Raw genomic sequence first — 24,433 nt, 5'->3', positions numbered from 1 at the left:
GGTGGGGTGGGTGGGGAAGGGATTGCAGAGAGGCTGAGAAGCTGGCTTGATTTGTGCATCTCTCTTGTCTCTGAAATCCTGATATGCCGTAGCTCTGGCTGCTAGTCTTGCCTCTAAGACTAGCCTCCAATCTGTTCCTTGCCTACTCCTGACCCTCCTGTGGCTCTCAGCACCTCTAGATCACAACCCACACCCCTCACCTCGGCCCCAGAGGCCCCACGTGCCCTGCCCGCCACTTCCTCTCACCTTCCTCCATCACCCCTCACTCTACCTGCTCCAGCAGCATCAGCCTTGTCATAGCGGCTCCCTTAAACCCGCCTCAGGGCCTTTGCACAGGCTGTGCCCTCTGTAGGAAGTGCCCTGCCCCCAGCTCTCCCTGTGGCTGGCTTCTTCTTTACATCCATTCTTCAACTCAAATGTCACCTCCTCAGAGAAGCCCTCCCTGCCCAGTCTGGGAAGCCTCACTCACATTCACCCACCTTCAGAGGTTATCCTTCTTCTTGGTTTAAGGTCTGTCTGCCCAGCCTGTGAGTCTCTGCGTCCCCAGACCCAGGGCAGGAGGCACCCCACGTGCAAGTGGGGTGCCTGATGCTGTAAAAGAGTGTTTCAGGGAATGTCAAAGACCCCCACTTTAAAGAGAAGGAAGGTGCAATTTGGAGAGGGAGCCAGCTGCTGGGGTTCAGGGCTGCCTGATCACATACCACAGTAAAGAGGGCAGCCAGGGAGTGTCCTGGGCCATTGGAGCAGTTGGGGATTCATCTCAGTTGACAGAGGTTCCAAGCTCAGAAAAGGGTCCTGAAGACTCAGGTTCACGCTCACTCAGCCACTCAGCTTAAGGGAGAGAGAACCTCTCTGTGCCTCGGTTTTCTCGTCTGCAAACTGGAGTCACCTTTATCTTTCTCCTCCACCGGCTAGCAGCTGGGGCATGGCTAAGCAAGGTAAGGTATGTGGGACCTTGCCTGCTGCTGGGACCACCTCATACTGACTTCTCTCCAGCCACGCAACTTTAGCTTTTTTTTTAAACACAAGCATATATAGAGCCCCAGCGGCTTCCCAGGTGGTGGTAAAGAACCCACCTGCCATTGCAGGAGATGTAAAGACACAGGTTCAATTCCTGGGTCAGGAAGATTCCCCTGGAATGTGAAGACCCCCTGGAGGAGGGCCTGGCAGCCCACTCCAGGACTCTGGCCTGGAGAACCCCATGGACTGAGGAGCCTGGCAGGCTACTGTCCATGGGGTCGCACAGAGTTGGACATGACTAAAGCGATTTAGCATGCATGCTCACAGAGTGTGAGTGTCCCAGCCGCTCGGGCAGTAACCTGGGATTCAAATCCGGCCCCTTCCCAGTTCCTCACTCACTACTGTCTTTTACTCCTGCCTCAGTTTCCCTGCCCTGTAAAGAAAGGAGGTGTGAGAGGCTTCACACTCTCCTCACCCTGGACTGAGGACACCCAGACCCCCTTTCCTTGGGTGAAACCTTGCATCCAGACCTAAGGGGACCGTACTGCCTTCCCTCCCCTCAACCCCCTCCACTGCTCTCCTCCCCGTAAAGCAACAGCTGCAGCCAGGGGCTGGGTCCTTGGAACAAGCAGCCTGCTCGTGGCCTCTCAAGGTTTCAGTCTCCTCACCTGCATGTGGGTCTTCAGGCTGCTCTGGGTGTTCCTAAGTACTGGGCCCCCTGCCCCACAGCACAAACAAGGCCACCCCGCTTCAGTCACAGCCCCACCCCTACTGCTCACCTTGCTTAGTGAGAAGGAGAGCAGTGTTCTGTTATGCCTCAGGGAAGCCTGAGGTGTCTTTGAACCTGAGGAGATGAACATGAGATCTCTGGCCTCCGGGAGCCCAGCTACTCCCCTGCGAGACTCCCCTAGACAGGGAGCCCACTCCCACAGCCTGCACTCTCTCCTGGAAGACACTCAATCACGGTAGCCTGGGCCAGGACGACCGTCCAGCCTTCCTCAGGGCCCTCTGTCCAGGGGCAGCGTGTCTGGCACCCACACGTACTCCCCAAGCCCCTCCCAACTCCCTCCCAGAGTCAGCAGCCTTGGAGCATCAGGACCCTCAGGAAGAAGTCCCCTGGCCCCATGGGCTGTCCATTTAGCTCCCAGCCCAGCTCTGGACAGTTCAGGGACCCCAGCCCACCACTTGGGAACCCCTCAAACTCACACAAGTTCTGAGAGGCCTGGGTAGGTCTGAGCTCACTGCCACCACTGAGTCCTGTGACCCAGCAGGAAGTGGGGGCAGGGAGGACAAAGCCTGCCCAAGAGGCAGCCCAGGGTCCCCGCCCTGTTGGAGCCCCTTAACTGTCTGAGCGCCAGCCCTGAGCAGGACATACCCACACCCACATGCTACCCTCAGGACCCAGCTGGAAGTGGCAGGCACAGAGACTGGGAAGGTGTGACAGTGTCACTGAGTTGGTGTGAGACAGAGTGGACAGGAGCATTGACCATCTGTGTTTGTGGGGGGAGATGGGGGGTGGGGTGAGCCCAGAGTGGGCAGGCATTAAGTTTAATTGTTCCTGTGTTTGCTTATGAGAGAGGGAGGGAGACAGAGAGAGGAGAGGACAGAGCCAGAGAGAGAGTTGGAAAGAGAAAGATGGAGACGGAGAAACAGGGAGAAGGGAGGCAGAGAGGCAGAGGGAAGCGCAGTTCTGAGGCCAGAATGGGGGGATTTGGGGAAGGTGGGATGAATTAGGAAGTTAGGGTTGACATGTATACATTACCATGTGTTAAACAGATAATCAGTGGGAAGAGCTCTATAGCACAGGGAACTCAACTCGCTGCTCCGTGAGGGGTGGCGCGGTAGAGTGGGAGGGAGGGCCAAGAGGGAGGGAATACAAGTATTTGTTGTTCAGTCGCTAAGTCGTGTCTGACTCTGCGAGCCCAATGACCACAGCATGCCAGGCTTCCCTGTCCTTCACCATCTCCTGGAATTTGTTCAGATTCAAGTCCTAGAGTCAGTGATATTATCCAACCGATTCACGCTTTGCCACTCTCTTAAGCAGATACCATTTCCTTCTTCAGGGGATCTTCCCGACCCAGGGATTGAACCCAGGTCTCCCGCAGTGCAGGCAGACTCTTTCCCATCTGAGCCACCAGGGAAGCCCTAAGTGGATATCTGTACACATGAAACTGATTCGCTTCATTGCACAGCAGAAACTAACACAATATTGTAAAGCAACTGTTCTCCAAAAAAAAAAAAAATAAAGAAAGAAAGAAAAGGATGGGAGGATTTTATTTATCCCAGTCCCTGGGGTCTGGAACATGGGCTTCACAGCAGAGTCCATGAGGAATGGCTTCAGGAACATGCGGATGGCTTTCAGGGGGTCCCTGGAGGCTCTGGGAAAGTTACTTGTCATGCTCTGCTGCCGCAGGCAGATTGATGACCTTCTCTGGTCCTCTGGTTAATACTCACTTCACAAACAGTAGGGGCTGGAGCTGCAGCAGGAACTGGGGGCCTCCAGGAGGGGCTGTGGGATGAGGGGGCACCGTGGCGAGAGGAAAGGCCACCTCCCAAGCTGCCACAAGTTAATGTTTCACCACACCCGCCGCCTGCCCAGGAGGCCCTGCTGTCCCCTCTTCCTCCAAGAATCATCAGAGCGTGACCCTCCCCTGGGCAGGCTTCACCTCCATGTTCTGGGTGACCCTGACCCCCAGCCTCTCTGACCACCCATTTTCACTGCACGGTAAACCCAGCCCTGAGGGGGCAGCTCCAGATCTGAACCGTGGCCAAGGAACAAGACCAAGACCCAGCCTGAAGCCTCCATGTCCCAAGCTGCTAGAGACTCCTGGAAGGTCCCCTTAGAAGGGAAAGCCCATAACCACCGCGGGCCCGAGCCCCGGGCCTGCCCCGCCCTGAACTCAGTTTTCCCTCCTGTACGAGGAGAGGGAAGAGAATGGATGCCTGGCTCAGACCTTGGGAAACAGGACTGAGATAATGGAGGGGTTGGGGGTGGTGGTGGCTGTTTTCTAAACTATTTATATTTGCTGTGTCAGGTCTTAGCTGTGATGTGCAGGCTCATCGTGCCACATGAGGGCTTAGCTGCCCCCTGGAATGTGGGATCTTAGTTCCCCAGCCAGGAATCGAACCCACATCCCCTGTATTGGGAGGCAGTTTCTTAACCACTGGACCACAAGACTGGGGCAGGGAGGGTGGGGATTGTTTTGACTCCCTGTTCTCTGCCTGCTTCTGGCCCTGTCCAGTCTCCAAGCCTTTGCACAGGCTGCTCCTGCCTCCTGCAGAGCCTCTCCCCCTGCTGATCTGCCCTCCTAAAGACCTGAAGTTGGATTTTGGCATTTGCTGCCTGAAAATGCCCCCACGGTGTTCTGGCTAAAACTCATACTCTTTCCCATAGCCCACCTGGTGCTCCACGTATCTCTCGCTCACCCAGCTCTGACCTCACTCATCTCCTTGTTTCCCAAACACCCCAAGTTCTTCCTACCTACCACAGGGCCTTTGCACTTGCTGTGCCTGCTCCCAGGCACGCCTTCCCTGGCGTTCCCCACAGTGGCGCTGTTCTCTCTTTCAGGTCTCAGCACAAATATCACCTTCCAGGGAACTCCCTGGTGGTCCAGTGGTTAGGAACTCCATGTTCTCACTCCTGAGGGCCTGGGTTCAATCCCTGGTTGGGGAACTAAGATCCCACAAGCTGCATGGTATGGCCGGGGAAAACAGTATCACCTTCCAGAGAGACCTCCCTGCCCTCTCGGCAAACCTGGGCACACAGGACCCTGGGATCCAGCTGCAACCCCACTGTGCGGCCCTCAGCCATTTGAAATTACATCAGTTGATTACCTGGCTGCTGTCGGTCTTCCCTCTTGAGACTGTGGGCTCCATAAGGGTGGAGAAAGGGTCCCTACCCACTGTGACCCCAGCACAGAGTAGACACTCTAAAATGTTTGTCAAATGAATCCATGACTCAAGATGCCTCAGAGGAATGATAGGGGCTTTATTCCCACAAGCTTTGCCCCTCGCCAGATGCCCCAGCCTCATCCAAGTCCCTCTCCCTCAGCTTCAAAGATCGAAGATCACGGCAGTGTGTGATGGGCAGAAGATGACCTTCGGCTCACAAGCCCCTGAAGGAGGAACACACACGAGGGGGTGTTCAGGGACCAGCAGTCTCTGCAGCAGGGGCCTGCCCTGCCTGAGAGGGCACCCCCACCCCAGTGCAGCCTTCCCCCGCCATGGATACCTCATCCAGCTTCTGGAACTCAGAAACCCCGTTGTGACAGCGCCTCACTGCCATGATCGCACCTCCGATGAGCAAAGCAGACACTAGTAGACACACGGCCACCACCACACCAGGGTTCCTGTGCAGCCTGGGAACCCCAGAGTCACCTGGAGCTGAAGGGAGGAGCCCTGAGTCAGCCACAGCACCGAATTCTTCTAAGACAGACACACCAGGGCCCCAGGGCCTTTTTTTTTTTTTTAACTGTGCTGTGAGGCATGTGGGATCTTAGTTCCCTGAATCGAACCCACATCTCCTGCAGTGGAAGTACAGAGCCCGGGGCCTTTAAGTCCTTTCTCATGACTCGATGCTTACTTCCCTCTCTAGTGGCTGCTGTAACTATCTTTTCAAGCACATTTTTTTACCCTTTTACTTTCACTTTTGTTTTTCTCTTTCTTTTCTTTTGAATAGATTTGTCTACAAGGCATTCGTTTTCTTTGCTGTGTTCGCACTCCACTGTTGGCCATTTCTGGGAGTTCTTGCAAAGTGAAAAAAAAAAAAAAAAAAAATTCAACCTAAAACTCAATTCCCAAATGCAGTGTCTTTCTGAGGATATGTACAGAATTTGACACTTTGTAAAGATGGTTTTATATCCTGTGACTTTAAGCAAAATGTTTTTATTTATAGCAAACTGTTACTAAATTTATAGCAAAATGTTATTATACTTCATGTTTGCAGTCTTCTTTGCATGTTTTGGAGACAACATATTATTTTGAATGATAGATTTTTCTAGACTCTCTAAAAAATGCTTGGACCCCAGGGACCCTGTATAACCACACTGTGCAAATTCCCCACCCTCACCACCCCAGCTAGAACCCCACTCACCCCATTCCAGCCACCTCACTTCTCCTTGGTTGCTCCTCAGATGCCCCACGAACAGTCCTACCCCAGGGTCTTTGCACTTGCTGTGCTCACTGCCTATCCTGTTTCCCTCTAGGTACCGGCATGGTTCCTTCCTTCACCCCCTTCAAACTAAGACCTCTGCCGAGTAGGCTTTTAAAATTTCAAATCCTTTGCACTCACGTTTCGACCCTTTATCCTGCTCTACTTTGTTCTTTTATAAACAAATTTACTTATAACCTATCTTCCAACATAACTGTTTCCCGCAATAGATGCTTAATAAAATGTGCTTGGGATGAAGGTCTGAAGAGGCTTAGGTGATGGGAGGTGAGGGGGTGGCGGGGGGAAGAGGCCCATCCCAGCACATTCTTAGGACTGTGTTTCCCCCTGGTGGCCAATCCCAGAACTGCAACTTGGTACCCGCAACCATCCCCCCTTCAGTCGCTCAGCCTTGTCCCACTCTTTGCGACCCTATGGACTGCAGCACTCCAGGCTTCCCTGACCCTCGCCATCTCCAAGCGCTTGCTCAAACTCATGTCCATTGGAGCGGTGATGCCATCCAACCATCTCGTCCTCTGTCATCCCCTTCTCCTCCTACCTTCAATCCTTCCATCCCCCTCCAGGCCCCAATGTCCCAATACTCACCATAACCAGAGGTCTCGAATGTCCGGTCAGTGGTGGCCAAGGACACAGAGGGAGGCCCCGTGCTGGGCTTGGGGTGAGTGGGACTCCAAGGCAGGGTGGCCAAGGAGACAGAACCCAGGGAGGGGGAGGTGACGGCGTGCTCCGAACTGGGGGAGCCAGAGCTGGGATGGGTGTCTGGCTCTGGTTGTGAGGAGGTGGGCTGGGTGGTGGAGGTTGTCCCTGAATTTGAGGGGCTGTGGGAGATTGTGGACTCTGAACTAGAGCTGTCGGGATGGGATGTGGAGGCGGTCTCTGGCTTCTCTTGGCTGGTTTGCTTTTCCCACACAGTAGGGGAGCTGGAGCTGAAGGAAGAAGTCAGAGGTTTGGAAGTCAAGTTGTCCGTCTCTGAGGCTGTAACATGTGGAAAGAAAACACCATTGGGGTGTAGGAAGGAGATGATTAGGAACAAGGATATGCAACCCTGGCCCCAACCCGCCAGATGCCTCTTTCCCTATTATGCCAGTAGACCACACCCACCACTTAGGGAGACTTGGAGGGATTAGTGCACGGTGGGAGTGCTCAGTGGGAAACTAAGGTGTTGGTGTCTGAAGTTCCTCATCTGAGTTCCCACAGCCAGCATTTCAGTCTGGGGTGGACCCTCCCTGCCCCCTACTCTTCTTCAGGGCTCTGGAACTCTTCTGGATATAGGGAATGGCTGCCAACCCAGGCAGCATGCTGGGTAACTCTTTCAACCCTTCTGGGACTCAGTTTCCTTATCTGTAAAATGGACATCACAGAAAGTCAGTCTCTGAGAGCACACGCAGGTCTGATACTCAGTGACGCTGGGCAGCAGAGATCCATCTTTGAGCTCCCAGAGAGTATCGACCCTAATCTCCTTTCCCAGGTACCCGGAAGGTCCCCATGGCTAAACTCAAGGTTTTAATGGGGGCACTGAGGCCTGAGCTCTAAGAACAGTCAGCAGATATTCATTGGAAGGATTGATGCCATAGCTGAAGCTCCAATACTTTGGCCACCTGATGCCAAGAGCCGACTCATTGGAAAAGACCCTGATATTGGGAAAGATTGAAGGCGGGAGGAGAAGGGGATAACAGAAGAAGAGATGGTTGGATGGCATCACCGACTCAATGGACATGAGTTTGAGCAAGCTCCGGGAGAAAGTGAAGGATGGGAAAGCCTGGCGTGCTGCCGTTCGTGGGGTCACAAAGAGTCAGACACGACTGAGCAACAAGACTCTAGAACCTCTGCTACCTTGCTCTAGCTGCTCCCTAGCTTCAAGCCAAGGGGCCAGGCTGAGGGTGGGTAAAGATTTCATGGGCCACCTCCCACAATTACTTCCTTCCCAGTTCCAGGCTGCTGGTAAACTTAACTGATTGCAAGTTCATTCATCAACCATATCTTGCCACACCCAATCCACTCTGCCCTGGGTGGATCTTTGTGCTTGCCTCACCCTAAGCAGCACAAATGAGGAAATAACATCTGGCCCTGGCCCCAGGAGGGGGCTGGGTCCTCATGCAGACCCCATTTCTCTACCCAGTTTCCCAGTTCCTGAGGGGATGACAGATGAGTCTGGAAGGAGACATGGTGTACTGGCCTGACTTCATCCTCATTTCACAGGTGGGGAACTGAGGCTCACAGTGGTAGAGTGTCTGGCCCACAGTGACTGGGAAGTAAGAAGGCTCTTCAACCATCTCCAGGGAGAGTAGCATGGAAGCATATTCACTACCACATGTAAAGTAGACAGCCCATGGAAATTTGCTGCATGACTCAGGGAACTCAGACTGGGGCTCTAACAACCTAGAGGGGTGGGAAGGGGTGGGAGGTGGGAGGAAGGTTCAAGAGGGAGGGGACATATGTACACCTAAGTCTGATTGATGTTGATATTTGGGAGAAATGAAACCAACATTGTAAAGCAATTATCCTTCAATTAAAAATAAAGTAAAAAACAAAACAAAACCCCCAAGGCGTCAAGGACTAAGAGTCCAGCCTGCTCAAACTGTCTCCTACCATTGAGAAGGAATCCAGATGACAGGTTTCAGCTGAAATGAAGATGACTCAGGGGCCACAGTGGACCCCAAGCCAAGCGAGACCTCTGAGGAGTTGTACTTCTAAAGCAAACTAAGGCAAACTGGAAAGAGGAGGTTGTGGAGGACATAAGCTCCGCTGAGTGCCTGGCACAGACAGAGCACTCGTGAGCTGCTGGAAAGTCGACCAGAAGGTAAAGTGGGGCTGAGTCTATGCACCATGCCAGGACTTTGCTTTGCCCAGAGACTCCTAGACCAGGAGGCTGGCGTGAGTCAAGTCAGTTGGTTTAATCTGGGTCTGGCACAGGTTAGGAAATGTGGCTTGTCTGAGCCTCAGTTTCCTGAGCTATGTGGTCCTTCTGAGTAAAGCTTTTGTCTGCTATGAGAGTCTCGTTTGTGGTGGCCTCCACTCTGATATTCCAGGTTTGGGGCTGGGACACTGGTCAGAGACTTGATGCGGTGGAAAGGATGGGGGCCATGGATGCAAGAAATTCAACTCTTCTCCACCCCAGGAGTTATCTTACAGGGAAACAGAAAGAAATTAAGTCAGGGGCCAAGAACCTCCCGCTGGGAGCCATGGATGTTCAGCGAGCAGGAAGTAAGCCCTTCTCCCGCCCGCATCCCCATGGTCCCTGGGTTCTCACCCTTCTCCCTTTGGGGGCTGGCTAAGAGAAATTGAGATTGGGAACGGAACCTCCAGTTGGGTAGGCGGCATTCACCAGCCTGTCGCTGTTCATGTAACGCTGGGGTGGCAGACCTGGCACCCTCAGGACTGGGGTGAGGAGTGGGGGGATGGAGGGGCTGGTGCTCCCGCTGTTTTTGCTTCCAGGAAGAGCAACAGCTCCGGGCGAGGAGGGGGGTGGGGGGCGGTGGCAGACTAGTGTGGCCTGAGGGAGGTGTCCAGACACCAGGTGTGCGACTAGGCCACTTCCCCCTCCAGCTTCCTGGAAGCCGGATCTTACCTGTTCTTACCTGTAGAGGTGGCCGTGGAAACAGAGGAAGCTTTCAGCAGGAGCAGCAGAGCCAGCAATAGAAGCGGCGGCGGCGGCGGCGGCAGCGGCGGCTGGGAGCTCGCCATTCTTGCGAGAGGAGAGGGGGAAAGACGGGCTCCGCACAGGTGTGTGGCCAGGTGCCCGCTCTTTACACCTGCGCGCCCCCTGCTGTCGGCGCGCGGCACTGCTCAGGGCCGAGGCGGAGGCGGGGCCTCCGGACGCAGGGCATGTGAGGGGCGCATGTTCATTCCTGACTTCCCCCTCCACCTCTCCTAACAAACCCTCTTGGTTCATGACCCCAAAGCGTTACACTCTGCCTGTCCCCTCAGGGGACTTCCCAAGTGGCGCTAGCGGTAAAGAATCCGTCTGCCAATGCAGGAGACGCAAGAGACTGGCAGGTTCGATCCCTCGGCCGGGAAGATCCACTGGAGCAGGGCAGGGCAACCCACTCCAGTATTCTTGCCTGGAGAATCCCATGGACAGAGGAGCCTGGTCGTCCGTGGGGTCAGTGTTCGACACGACTCAAGTGACTTGGCACGCACACACGTCTCTCCAGGACACCCTTGCCCCTCCTAGCTTCCACTGAAGCCCCCACCACTCTGCTGCCCCCTATGCCTTTCCCAAGCCCATGCTGTCACCCCCATGCCCCTCCGCTTGGCCAGGCTGTCCTCTCTGGGTGCCCCCAGGCCCCTCCCTCTGCCGTGTCCCTGATCCCACCTGCGTCCAGCTCTCTCTCACCTACACTGGGGCCCCTTGAGGGTGGCCCAGCATCCCCCCAAGTCAGGATGTGGCTGGAAGCCTCTAGGATTTTCTAGGAACAAGGGCCTCATGGTGGCCATTCCAAGTCAGGCCCCCCAGACAATGGCTTCTGGGGTGCTTCCGTCCACAACTGACTGGACGCTGCCCTGCTCGCCCTGGATGAATATGGTGGCACAAGTGAGTCCAGGCTGGCCGCCCTGACCTCCGCAGAAGGCTTAGGGTCCAGATTCCAGGCACAGACCCCAGGTGCCTGCAGCGTGGCTGAAAGTTTTGCACCCCTCCAGTCCAGGATGTTCTAGGGCCCCCAGATTCCCACCCCACACCATGCCCAAGACGCCCACACGCACAGGAGGCCAAGATCCAGGCTGTGGAGGGCTTTATTCATGAAACCCAGAGAGCCATGCGGCCCCTCCCCTGGCATCCCCCCACCAGTAAGCCAAGGTCCTAGACGCCTGGCCACTGCGTGTGTCGTGAGTTGTCCCACACCGCTGGCCCCAGGAGCGCGTCCGTGGTGAGGGAGGCCCGGGTGCTGTGGCCGCGCCAGGTGGCTTGAAGCATCTTGGCTGCGTCCTGTTGCTGCTTCAGCCGACGACGCACGACGAAGCCCCTCCAGGCAGACTGGATGGCCGTGGCCGCCTTGGTCTGATGATGGGGTGGCCGCCGAAGGCTCTGGGCGGTTGACTGGGTCAGGCAGCCCCGTGGCACACCGGCCTGGCTGGCAGCACCCCGGCCCGTGCCATGCACCACCCGGGTGGGCAGCGTGTGGCCGCACGTGTGGCATGTGCGGGGGCTGGAACCCACAAGCATCACCACGCTGGGTGGGCTTCCGAGTCCGGAGGTCAGGGACTGGCAGAGAGCACAGACATGGGGCTGGCAGGACTGGAAGCAGCGGTGGTCAGACGTCATCCTAGCCCCACTGCCGGTCTTAGCCCATACGTTCTGGAGCAGCATTTGCTGGGTGCGGCTCTGGCGGATGACGAAGCCTCTCCACGCAGCCTGGATGATGGTGGCAGCTCGGCAGAGGCGGGCCAGGTCCCGCCGCACACAGTAGCCACGCCAGGCAGCCTGGATGATGATGGCCCACTGGTGCCACACCTTGATGGTACGGCGCACCAGGAAGCCACGTGCACACGCCTGGATGATGACCGCCGCGTGGATGATTATCTTCTCTACAGCCTGCACTGATGCCACCAACTCCCTCGGCTGTCTCGGGTCCACCGCTGCCTTGCTGCCCACGACATCCCAGGGCACAGTGCCCCCAGCTGGCTCCCAAGCGCCTCCAGGGGCCACGGTGCTGCCCCTGGGCCCAACTGCTATGCTGGGGATGGTAGAATTCCTCGCTTGACCACCAGACATGGCAGTGTCCTCTGGGCCCTGGAGTACAGCGGGAGTCAGGGACATCCCGAGACTGTCAGCCGGAGTCAGGGACGCCCCCAGATTGTCAGCTGGAGTCAGGGATGCCCTGAGACTGTCAGATGGGGTCAGGGGCACCCCAAGTTGGTCAGCCGGAGTCAGGGACGCCCCCAGATGGTCAGCTGGAGTCTGGGATGCCCCAACACTGTCAGCCGGAGTCAGGGACGCCCCGAGACTGTCAGCTGGAGTCAGGGATGCCCTGAGATGGTCAGCCGGAGTCAGGGATGCCCCGAGACTGTCTGCTGGAGTCAGGGATGCCCCAAGACTGTCAACCGGAGTCAGGGATGCCCCAAGATGGTCAGCTGGAGGCAGGGATGCCCCCAGATTGTCAGCTGCAGTCAGGGATGCCCCGAGACTGTCAGCTGGGGTCAGGGGCACCCCAAGTTGGTCAGCCGGAGTCAGGGACGCCCCCAGATGGTCAGCTGGAGTCTGGGACGCCCCAAGACTGTCAGCCACAGTCAGGGACGCCCCGAGACTGTCTGCTGAAGTCAGGGATGCCCCGAGACTGTCTGCTGGAGTCAGGGATGCCCCAAGATGGTCAGCTGGAGTCAGGGATGCCCCAAGACTGTCTGCTGGAGTCAGGGATGCCCCAAGATGGTCAGCTGGAGTCAGGGATGCCCCAAGACTGTCTGCTGGAGTCAAGGATGCCCCAAGATGGTCAGCTGGAGCCAGAGACGCCCCAAGACTGTCACCCGGAGTCAGGGATGCCCCAAGATGGTCAGCCGGCGTCAGGGACGCCCTGAGACTCTCAGCAGGAGTCACAGAAGTTCCAAGAATGCCAGCGGGAGTCACGGATGGCCTGAGACTCTCTGCAGGAGCCATGAAGCTAAGGGAAATTGGAGACGCCTGCGGCAACTCCTGCCTAAAAAGGGGCCGCCGGGAACCCCTCGGTGAAGACTCATAACCCAGAGACACCCTCCGAATCCCAGGGTTCTGCTTAGAGCTGGCCATGCCCTGTGCCAGCTCATTAGTGTGGATTATTGGCGTTAAGGCTGGCGGTGCATGCAGGGAATGTTTAGGAAATTTCTGCGAGGACTTGGGGGCATCCTGCTGCTCCTGACCGGAGGGCACAGTCCCAGCTGCAGAACTGTCTGGCTTTTCTGGTACAGAAATAGCATGCATGGACCTGAAGGATGTTCTAGGGCCAAGGGGCCTGTGGCCATTCTGAATCAGACCGCCAGCCGCTGTCTTCTGGGGTGCGCTGGGAATGGCTTCCTTCTGGAAACCACTGTACGTCATCTTTCTAAACAGGGATGGATGAGGTGAAACACGTGGCTGTGACCTCCGGGAAGTTCTTGGGGTCCCCGTCCAAGCCACAGACCCTGGGTGTAGACCGGTGGCCGCAGTATTGTCATGGGTCGGCTTGGGTGACCCTGAGACTCCAGTAGAAGCCATGATCCCACGGGACTGGTGGGTCATTGAGGGGCTCTGAGGCAGTATATGAGCCACCAAAGCCTTTTGATAAGCCGAGGGGCTCCGGAGTGTAGTGTGAGAGCTTGGAGTCTGCGGGTGAGCCAGTGGGGCCCCAGTGCCCGTGATGGGCACCGTCTGCACACTGGGGCTGGCAGCTGCAGTGTGGGAACCAGGGGCCACCAAATTGGTCTCTGACCTCTGCTGCAGGGTTGGGGTGCCACTACTGACCGTGGAGGGCTTGGCAAGACTTGGCGACTGGGGAAGGACAGAGGCCACACTGCTGGGCATTGACTTAGCTTGGCCGGGAGCTACCTCCTCCAATAGCGGCCTCTGGTCTTTGGGAAGAGCCTCATTCTCTACAGGGAATTCTTGGCTGTAGTCAGTGTCTATTGCCAGGGGACTATGGTATATCCATGGGGTTGCCGCAAGGACTTCGGACCCCTGCCTGGATACGGACCCCTGGGGAGGAGCCCTGCCCGGGTCCTCTGGCCTCATCACAGTCTTGGGATCTGTGGTCTCAAATGCCGTCACCACCCCAATGGCCTGGTTCAACTGTGAGGCTCTTTGCAGAACCGAAGGCACTTGGTATACTCCACCAGCCATGCCAGGAGCTTCCTGGAGGGGAGCTTGAGCCAGGCCAGGGGGATGGGATGCCTGCAAGGTGGTTGTGGACCCTTCCCCTGCCAGGCCCCCATGGTATGGACGAGGAGAGATTCCAATCAGCAGGGACCCCTGGGGAAGGCTCGGGGCCACGCCTCCGACTGTGGAGGGTGGACTGGCTGTACTAGCCATGGGCTCCAGAACTAGGTTCTGACTCAGTCCCCCAGGCATAGATGCTGTGTCCACAGTAGAGTTCACAGGACAAGGAGGGATTCTGGAGTCCACTGCACCTAGCACTGAATCTAAGAGCAGGTCCGGAGCACTTAGACTAGCTGACGGCTTCACCGAGAGACCTTGCTTCTTCCCGTCACTGCCAGATGCTGCAATCAGACTGGGGGACACTGAAGTCGCCACAGAACTCATAGGCACAGTTCTGGCCATGCCAGTTGCCCCAAACCCTGGAGGAAGGCCCTGGGCTACACTGCTGCTCATGGGATCTAGAGCAAGGCCCTGGCCCACGCCACCAATCACAGGCCCTGGGGGAAGGCCCTGACCCACGCCACCAATCACAGGCCCTGGAGGAAGGCCCTGGTCCATGCCACCGATCACAGGCCCTTGAGGAAGGCCCTGACCCACGCCACAGATCACAGGCCCTGGGGGAAAGCCCTGGCCCACGCCACCGATCACAGGCCCTGGGGGAAAGCCCTGGCCCACGCCACCGATCACAGGCCCTGGGGGAAAGCCCTGGCCCACGCCACCAATCACAGGCCCTGGGGGAAAGCCCTGACCCACGCCACCGATCACAGGCCCCGGGAGAAGGCCCTGGCCCACGTCACCGATCACAGACCCCGGGGGAAGGCCCTGGCCCACGCCACCAATCACAGACCCCGGGGGAAGGCCCTGGCCCACGCCACCGATCACAGATCCTGGGAGAAGGCCCTGGCCCACGCCACCAATCACAGACCCTGGGGGGAGACCCAGGCCCACGCCACCGATCACAGACCCTGGGGGGAGACCCAGGCCCACGCCACCGATCACAGACCCTGGGGGGAGACCCAGGCCCACACCACTGATCACGGACCCTGGGGGAAGGCTCAGGCCCACGCCACTGATCATGGACCCAGGGGGAAGAGTATGGACTACACCATTGACCACATAACCTGGTGGAAGGCTGGGGGCCACACAACTCAATATGGGCCCTGGAGGAAGGCTCTGGCCCATGTCTCTGATCATGGACCCTGGGGGGAGAGTAGAGGCCATGCCACCGGCTACAGAACCTGGGGCCACAGCACTGGGCATGCCCATTGTAGGCTCCTGGATGATAACATCAGCTTGTTGGTAACTGCTGGAGATTGTGGACACAGAAGGACACCGGTGGTCCAGAGATACTGGAAGATCCACGCTGACCTGAGATATGCTGGGGCCCACACTGGTCACGGAAAACTTAGACGAACTCACACCCAGTCTACTGGACACTGAAGCCTGAGAGAAGCCAGGAGCCATCCTGGCCGATTCATGAGTCAAAGGGGCAGCAGCCACAGAGGCACGGGATGTCATGGGAGCCATGCCCCTGCTCATCTGAGACTGGCTTGGGCCCATGGCGGTAGCCACACTCCTCTGGCCCACCCTCCCTGCTCTGCCAGGGGCCATGGGTACCTGAGACATACTTAGGAACATGCCAGTAGCCAGAGTCCCCCGAGACACATCTGGGAGCACTTCGGAGGCTGTGGCACCCTGGGATCTGCTCACAGACATGCCCCTCAACAGAGACACACTGGCTTCCTGGCCTAGACAAGAGTCCTCCCCACTGGCCACAGGCGCTTGGTAGAGGTTTGGAGCAGAAACGATGACAGCAGGTTGTTCCGTTACTCTTGGGTGCCTCCCACCAATACCAGGCAGCTGATGAAAGCCCAGGGCCACCTCGCTGAACTCAGGGACCTGGGGATGCGGGGCCACCCCTCTGACTGTCAGAGGATCTTGACGTGGGTCCACCCTAGCAGACACGGCTGGCTGGCTCAGACCCTGGCCCACGCCATTAGCCACTGATGCATATGGTGCACCCGAGGTGACTTCAATGGCAAAGGATGAATAATGCTGACTGGGAGTCACTGCATCCACCCTCGAGGATGGTAGATTTGGACTCACCCTAGGGGCCCAACTCGGCTGACTCATAGCACAACCTGCACCACTCATCACAGGTAGCTGGGCCAGGCTGGGGGTCCCCCTAGTGGCCACAGATGGCTGCGCTAGGCGGGGGGCCACCACACAAGTCATAGAAGGCTGGCCTAAGCTAGGAGCCATCCCACTGGTAAAAGATGGCTGGCTTAGGCAGGGGGATACTCCAAATGTCAAAGATGGCTGGCTTAGGCTGGGGACAACCCCACCAGTCACAGATGTCTGGCTTAAGCTGCGGGCCACTCCAGTAGTCACAGGTGCCTGGGCAAGGCTGGGGGCCACCCCACTGGTCACAGGTGGCTGGCTGAGCTTGGGATCCACCCCACTAGTCACAGGTGGCTGGGCAAGTGTGGAGGTCACCCCACTGGTCACAGGTGGCTGGGTGACGCTGGAGGCCACCCCACTGGTCATAGATGGCTGGGCGAGGCTCAGGGCCAATCTGCAGGCCATCAGTGGCTGTGAAAAGCCGGGAACCACCCCCTCAACCATCAATGGCTGGCCTCGGCTGAGGGACACCTTCTTGGTCCTGGACATCTGGCCTAAGCTGGGAGTCACCTTATTGACCACCGATGGCTCAGATAGGCTGCTGGTCATTCTACTGGCCATAGAGAGCTGGCCTGGATTTGAGGCCACCTTACTGGCTACTACAGGTTGAGATAGGCATGAGGTCAACCTACCAGCCACAGACGGCTGCTGATAGACAGTAGGGACCATGTGACTCGATGACAAACTTCTGGTCAACACAGTCCCATAGGGTGCCTGCGACAAACTCTCCTTCAGATTCATGGAACTCTGATCTGAGGACATGTCTTCCTCATCCTCTGAGTCCCAGTGCACACTCAGTGTCATGCGACTGGCCAGTGAGCTATGCTGTAGAATGTGGATCAGCTCTGAGTCTACAGAAGACTGGTCATGGAGGCTTGGGGCCAGGTGCCTGTGACCTGCTCCCTCAGTCTCTTCCACACTCCTGGGTCCCTGGGACCTCTCCACGGTCTCTGCGGAGAGGAGAGCATCTAGATCAAAGTCCCTGTCCAAGCTGGCTTCCCAGGCCTCCTCGTCCACCACGTCAACAGCGGCCATGCTGGCCACAGACATGGTGGAAAGGCCGAGTGAGCCGCAGCTGCGCAGCGAGCTCTGGGAATTGCTCATATTTAGGCCGTAGTCTGTGCAGCCCTGGGAGAAGCTTCTGGACAGGTCATTGTCTGGACCTTGTGGCATAGTGGCCACCAGTTCACTAGGTATATGGCCAGTTATCCGCTCCTGTGGGCCATGTGCCCTGGAAAGGCTACCCCGTGTTTGATTCTTCTCCTTCCCAGGGATGGCTGTTCGGGAAAGGGTGGGTGTCAGCTTATTGCCTGGGGAGACTTGGAACAGACCGGGATCCACCTGACCCCCTCGCTTGGCTGCCCAGCAACGACCAGGAGCCACGGAACCGGGCCAGGGACCTGGGGTTATGACGCAGGCCTTGGGGGCATGCACTTGTGCTTTGCTCACTGTGGCGGCCTGTGGCGGAACTGGGGTCGCTTCTTTGGTCACCTGCCTAGGGCCCCTGCAGCCTCGTTTATGATTCGGGGACCGTGTTCTCTGCACGGTCTCCTCGGGGACCACAGGTAGCTGTTGTGGAACTTTGGCCCCTTGGGGTTGGCCCCCACCGGGGGATGCCCTGCTGATCCCCGAGGGCTGACACCAGCAAACAGAACCCCCATAGTTGGTGGCACAGCTGTGGGAGTGGGTGCCGCTCCCACGACCTGTGGTGCTGGGAAGCTTGCCCGGTGCTAACCTGCACTCCCCTGGGGATGCCCTTGTGTGTGGGGCCACCCTGCTGACCACGTGTGGACTGTGGGTGCTTGTGGTTGAGCTGCCAGTGGCCAGTGACGGCTGGCTGGTGCTCGGGCCCACGCCATTGGCAAGGAGTGGCTGCCACAGACCGGAGGCTGGCTGTTGGTGGGGCATGTTGGACAAGTTGGGGTCCACATCACTCACCATTGGGCCGAGGGCTGATGCCAATTCACTCACCCTGGGGTGCAGGCACACTCTTTCCTCACAGTTCTTGAGGGTCAGGTACAGATTTAAGGGGCTTCTGCTGGGTCCCGTCTCCCATGACAGAGTGGGACCCGGGGCAGAAATAGGGGGATACTGGTGAATGGTCATCACCCCAGCAATCAAGGAGGCACCTACAGAGACCACGGATGAGCAGGGTGACCCCCCGAGCATAGCCCCATCCCCCCTCTCTTCCAAGAGCCCGGACGGCCAGCCTGTGACAAAACCCTCCCAGGCCCCACCCCAGGGAACCCTAACCTTGCTGGGCTGTAGTCTCATGGGGCCCAGGCTGGGCCCCCATGCGGCCGACAGGCTCCCCCTGCAGTCCACCTCCACGGGGGCCGGCATCACGGTCATCCCACTTCCCATCGTTTTGGAGGCAGCCTTGGGGAGGCCGACTCCAGACCTCAGGGCCGCCTGAGAGAGAGATTGGCTGAGGACTGCACCCAGCTCACCCTGACACAGGGCCTGGCTCAAGGTGGCGCGCTCCTCCTCCGTCAGGGCCTTGCTAAGCACGTCCGCCAGTCTGCTCTGAATGGCCTTAGTCAGCTCGCCCCGGGACAGTGCGCGGGACAGGCTGGTGCCCAGCTCGCCCCAGGAGAGCGCCTTCACCAGCACCGTGCCCAGGATGCCCTGGGGCAAGGCCTTGGCCATCGTGGCTCCCAAGACTTCTTTGGACAGGGCCTGGTTCAGGGCCGCCCTCACTTCCCCCTGGGAGAGGGCTTTGGCCAGCAGGGCGCGGAGGTCCTCCTGCGAGCCCAGCACGGCGGCCAGCTCAGCACACAGGGAGGCGAGTTGGGAGGCCGCTAGCTCCTCCTGGCTGGGCGGGGGTGCGCTGGTGGTTGAAGGCTGGGCCCGGGCAGCCCTGCTGTCCCCCCAGGATTCAGCATTACACGTGGTGTGGCCAGCAGAGGCCAGCAGAGGCACCAGCATGTTCTGGGTCTCAGAGGCCCCCTGGTGCAGGCCCAGGGTGGCCTTGCCCTGCACGTAGCTGTGGGATGGGAGCTGGGTCAGTCTGTCTTCTGGCTTGGCTCGGGGCAGAGCGCCAATGTGCTGGCAGGGCTGGGTGGAAGCCTTGAAGCCCACCAGGAGTGGCTGCGACTGCGTCTTGCTGCTGAGTTCAGCAGCCTGGTGGGCCGCATAGAGGCTCTTGGCTGTATCTGTGACCAGCTGGGCCTGGGACTGCGCCTTTGTCAATCCGGTGGGGAGATGCCCTTGGGACTGTACCTTGATCACTGCTGTGGTCAGCTGTGCCTGGGACTGCGCCTTCATCAGCTTGGCGGGCAGGTGTGCCTGGGACGGCGTCTTAGACAGACACACACTCAGGTGTGGTTGGGCCACGGCGGCGGGGGGTTGGGCTTGTGGGTATCCTTGGCCCTGGGCCATGGTCAACTTGGCAGACACGTGCTCCTGGGGCAGGGCCTTAGTCAGCTCGGCCAGCAGATGGGCCTGAGGCGAGCCTGTGGTTGAACGAGGGGCCAGTTGCGCTTGAGGCAGACATGTGCTCAGAGGCGCCCCAGCGGTTCTTGCAGGCCCATACAGTTGGGACTGAACCTTCAAGATGTCCGTCCTCGGATGTGCCCACTTGTTCCTGTCGCTCGCCACTTTTGCCCAGGTCAGATCCCCGGGCATTTCCATGGCCATACTGGTGTCAGACGTGGTTTCCGTTTTCCCTTGTTTCTGGGAGAAGGCCTTGATTTTCTCGCCTTCCAAAGGAGGCCTGGCTGGAGGCTTGGGAGCCCCAGCCCCCGGATGTGACGGGGGAAAGCATTTCACTTTTCCCTCTGTCAAGTATGAGCGGGACGAGACCTTGACCGCCCTGGTCGCCTGTCTCGCGTTCACCGTGGCCCTGGCCTTTGGTCCACTTAGACACGTGTGGGATGAGGTGTCGGAAATTCCAGCTGTCGCCGCTGCTGAAAACGGAGGCTTGAGGTTTCCAGCTGCTGACGGGGGCAGGCACAGGGTTTTGAGGATGGTGGCCACTGAGCGTAACTGAGCTGGAGTCTTGGTGATCATGGCCGCCAGGCGCGTCTGGGGAGGAGCAGTTTTCGCCACCGTGGCTCCTTGGAGCATCTGATGAGAGTGGGTCTTGGTCGCTGTAGCCACCTGACATGTCTGCAGTAGGGTCTTGGTTCCCGTGGGTGCTGGGTGCGTCTGGGGTGGCGTCTTGGTCAGCAAGGGCACTGCACACGCCTGGGGCGGGACTTTGGTCGCTGTGGCCGCAGGCCGTGTCTGAGTTGGAGACTTGATCATCGAGGCCAGCAGGCCTAGCTGGGGTGGGGCCTTCGTCATCGTGGCTGCCGGTGGTGTCTGGGGTGTAGTGTTGGTCATGGAGGCTGTTGGTCGCATTGCAGCTGGGGTCTTGGTCCCTTGGGTCACCGGGCAGGGCTGGGGTGGGGTTTTGGTGATGGTTATCATGGGCACTGGGCATGGCTGGGGTTGGATCTTACTCATCATGGCCGCCAGGCATGACTGGAGTGGGGTCTTGGTCGCTGTGGCTGGCGGGCACATCTGAGGTGGGATCTTGCCCACCGGGCCTTGGGGGTACACCTGGGGTGGGGCCTTGGTTATTGTGACAGTTGACATCGGGCATGGCTGGGGTAGGGTCTTGTTCATCATGGCTGCCAAGCACGACTGGAGTGGAGCCTTGATCATGGTGGCCGCCGGGCATGTCTGGGCCGCAGTTTTGGTCATGGGGGCTGCTGGGTCTGTCTCTGGTGGAATCTTGGCCATTGCAGCTGCCAGGTACATCTGGGGTGGGGTCTTGGCTATTGTTACCATGGGCACCGGGCAAGGCTGGGGCGAGGTCTTGGTTATCGTGGCTGCCGGGTACATCTGGAAGGGAGTCTTGCTCGTGGTCATAGTGGGCCCTGGCTGGGCGAGGGTCTTGGTTATCACAGGCGCTGGGCCTGTCTGAGGTAGCATTTTGAGGACCTCTGCTTCCGTGTGGACCTGGGTTTGGGTCTTGAATTGTCCTTGAACTGCCTGGGCGCACCTTGCAGATGGTGGTGGCCCCATGGCTCCTGCCTTGTTGGCTCTGGAAGTTATTTGCTTGGTCTTCATTGGGTCGCCTTCTACTTGGACAAGGCAGGTACTTCTGACGGTTCTTGTCATCAGGCATGGGCGGCACTTCGCATCGAGACTCATGGGACATGGAAGTTTGATGGCGACTGTCTGGTGTGGCAGGAAGGTGACGCTGGGGCCTCCGGCAGAGCACGTCCCAGGCGGTGACATGCCCTGGGACTGCAAAAGGGCCGGTTGGTGGGTATAAGCAGCCAGGCTGTCAGAGGAAGGGAACTGGGTCTCCTTGCTCACCATGGTGGGCTGGGCCAGAAGGGACTTGCCCTCTTCCGGATGCTGGAACCGCACCTGCTGGGGCGGGTGGTAAGGGATGTCGCGTTCCTCCACCTTCGCTTTTTTCTCCATCGCCTTGCCAGCCCGGAGGAGGCGCCTGGTGTTGAAGCGTCGCCAGGACGCCTGGATGGCCTTGGCCGCCATCATCTGCGAGATAAGCTTCTGCCGGAGGCGGTACCCCCTCCAACAGGCTTGAATGAGGGTGGCTGCGCGGGACACCATTATGTCCATTTCATCCACCAGGACATTCCTGAAGGCCTGGCTCTCCACCACAGCGCGGAGGCGAGGGACACGACGAGCCACCGTCTTGTCCTTGTCAGGCTGTTCCAGAAGGGTCTCCTTGGAGGCAGAGGGTTCGCTCTGGGGCTGTGGATGCAGTGTTCCCGGTTTGTCTTGGAGACTGGGATCGGGCTGATAGGAGCTCTGCCCACTGGGTGACGCCTGTAGCTGTGAACACAGTGTCCTCATTCTATCTTGGAAATTGGGGATGGACTGATAGCTCTGCCCACTGGGTGACGCCTGTAGCTGTGAACACAGTGTCCCCATTCTATCTTGGAAATTGGGCATGGACTGATAGGAGCTCTGCCCACTGGGTGACACCTGTAGCTGTGTTGCTTGCTGCATTGTCTTGGTTCCTAGGCGGGTCGGCTCTGCCTGTGGGGGGCAGTAGGGAGGTGGTCAGGGAGCAGCGTCATGCAGACACATGGCCTCCTAGCGGGGGCGGGTACTCACCCCCAGAACCTACATGTTCTTGTTCTTGGGATCTTGCCATCTTCCTCCTCCACTTGGCAGGTACTCCTTCCCAGTCACATGCCCGGGTGCCCTTTCGTACCCAGGCCACATCATCCTGTGGCTACTTCGACATCAGCACACAGGGCACATTCTCACCTGAACGCCTGACCACCTACCTGCTCTTCAACTTTCCTCTGTATCTGGAACACACTATAAGGACAGCACTGATCATACTGTTTTGGAAATATCCTGCCTGTGTCCGTGTGCATGGTGTGATTTGCTTTTTCCCACTGACTGATGGTATTCTGAATTCTTAGATGGTAGGAACCAAGCCTGACTCATTTCTGGGGCCGCATCTCAGGCACAGGGCCTGGGCTCCCAGTTGTGAAAAGGTAGATGTTCTGAGTGGCTAGCTTGGCTGTAAATGTATAGGGGAGCAGATTGAAGGTTGGATGGATAGATGGATGACTAGATCCTGACGGGATAAATTAGTGGATGAATGAATATTGGATGGGTTGGAGGAACAGATAAGAGAGTTTGGGCTGAAAATGGGTGAGTAAATGAAGTTGATGAATGAATGGGCAAACAGATCAGTAAATAAGGAAATGGATGCATGGATGGATGGATGGATGAGAGCATAAACAGATAAATGGATGGGTGTCTGAGTAGCAGGATAGTTGCATAGATGGAGGGATGGAGGATAGATGAGTGGGTGAGTGAATAGATGGAAATGAGTAGATAAATGAGTGAGTGAATGACGAAAGGTAAAGGAATTGGTAAAGAGATCAATGAAAAGGAGGTGGATTGACGAATGGCTGGATGGATCAGATGGGGGATAACATAGATGATGGATAGATCAATGACAGATGGAAGGATGGGTACAGGAAAAAACGAAGAGGTGACTAGATTTCAGAAGTATCCCGGTGCAGAGTATTCAGACACTCAGGCAGCCCTGGAGCATAAGACACTTTCTTTACAGGAGTCCCCCCTTCTGGCTGGGACCACAGACTTCATACCTTGGAAGATCATAGAGTTGGAGGAGGAGCAGGAGAAGAAGGTGCAGTCTCAGAAGCCAGCTTGCAAGAAGCAGCAGCCTTCAGCCCTTCATCCCACGCAATGTGCAGCAACACTGCCCTGGGCTGACTCTGTCCCCAAGACCAAAATGAAGAGATGTGAAAACCAAAAAAAACCCCCAAAACCCCAAAAAACTAAATTCTATTTAAAAAACAAAACAAAACCTTTTTTGTTACTGCAAAGTTCACTTATTCAGAGGTAAAACTAGAGAAATAACAGTCATGTCAAAGAGTAGGGTAAAGCCACCATCAAAAATTGGTATTTTGGGCGACTTCCCTAGTGGTTTAGTAGCTAATGTAGTGGCTAATTCTTGTGTCCAGTGGAGGGGACCTGGGTTCGATCCCTGGCCAGGGGACTAGATCCCAAATGCCTCAACTAAGTCTTGGTGCATCCAGATAAATAAATAAATCTTTTTTTTTTTTAAATGGCATTTTGGCTATGACTGTCAGTGAATTTCCTCCATGTTCATGTCTTTGGATTAACAATGAAACATCAAAAACAAAGAATTTTAAGTCCAAAACTGAATGTGCAAGGAAGTTTATTCCTTTAAAAAATTTTTTTTTATTGAAATACAGTTGATTTACAATGTTGTATTAGTTTCAGGTATATAGCAAAGTGATTCAGTTATATATACATGTCTATATTCCTCCTTAGAATATTTATTTGTGCTAGTTTATTTATTTAGCTGCACCAGGTCTTATCTGTGGAACGTGGGGACTTCAGCTGCAGCATATGAGATCTCGTTCCCTGACTGGGGATTGAACCCAGGTCCCCTGCACTGGGAGCTTGAAGTCTGAGCCACTGGACCATGAGGGGAGGCACATACATATTCCTTTTTGACATTCTCTTTCATTATCGGTTATTACAAGATACTGAGCATAGTTCCCTGTGTTATCTTGTAGGTCCATATGGTTATAGATTTGATATGTATCCAGTGTTATTTTGTACCTAAAAAAAAAAAAAACCTGGAAATAACCAAAAAGGTGATTGCTAGGGGGTCAGTTAACAAGTGTATAAGGAAGAGTACTCAAGGATGTTCATCACCGTATTGTTTATGAGAGTCAAAACTGAAAACAACAATGCTTTTCAGCAGGGAGGTGGCTTAAATGCAGGAGGCCCGGGTTCAATCCCTGGTCAGGGAACTAGAT

General features: G+C 56.9%; 2 protein-coding genes across 6 annotated transcripts in view; both read right to left on the bottom strand.

Annotated features, from left to right (window-relative positions):
* Positions 1 to 4,928: 4,928 nt before the first annotated feature.
* Positions 4,929 to 24,433, bottom strand: part of CIST1 (colon, intestine and stomach enriched 1) — a 48,660-nt gene continuing 29,155 nt past the window's right edge. Inside the window, exons 1-4 of one of the 2 annotated variants that reach the window (XM_019963560.2) lie at positions 9,706 to 9,884; positions 6,713 to 7,102; positions 5,192 to 5,343; positions 4,929 to 5,075 (exon numbers count right to left, since the gene is read on the bottom strand). In XM_019963560.2, the coding sequence (XP_019819119.2) occupies positions 5,028 to 5,075; positions 5,192 to 5,343; positions 6,713 to 7,102; positions 9,706 to 9,811 (696 nt within the window). In that variant the 5' untranslated portion in view covers positions 9,812 to 9,884 and the 3' untranslated portion in view covers positions 4,929 to 5,027. Of the gene's footprint in view, positions 5,076 to 5,191; positions 5,344 to 6,712; positions 7,103 to 9,705; positions 9,885 to 24,433 lie in introns of those variants that run through there. The other variant, XM_070792523.1, reaches the window with a different exon arrangement.
* LOC109560819 (IQ domain-containing protein N-like) overlaps positions 10,844 to 24,433 on the bottom strand; it is a 33,929-nt gene continuing 20,339 nt past the window's right edge. For all 4 annotated transcript variants that reach the window (XM_070792521.1, XM_070792519.1, XM_070792520.1 and 1 more), the window contains exons 2-4: positions 23,228 to 23,356; positions 18,384 to 22,133; positions 10,844 to 11,858 (exon numbers count right to left, since the gene is read on the bottom strand). In XM_070792521.1, coding sequence (XP_070648622.1) covers positions 10,929 to 11,858; positions 18,384 to 22,103 — 4,650 coding nt within the window. In that variant the 5' untranslated portion in view covers positions 22,104 to 22,133; positions 23,228 to 23,356 and the 3' untranslated portion in view covers positions 10,844 to 10,928. The remainder of the gene's footprint in view (positions 11,859 to 18,383; positions 22,134 to 23,227; positions 23,357 to 24,433) is intronic.

This window comes from Bos indicus, chromosome 7, assembly GCF_029378745.1.
Source record: "Bos indicus isolate NIAB-ARS_2022 breed Sahiwal x Tharparkar chromosome 7, NIAB-ARS_B.indTharparkar_mat_pri_1.0, whole genome shotgun sequence".
NCBI classification, from domain to species: domain Eukaryota; kingdom Metazoa; phylum Chordata; class Mammalia; order Artiodactyla; family Bovidae; genus Bos; species Bos indicus.
This window is presented reverse-complemented; position numbering and strand designations above follow the sequence as displayed.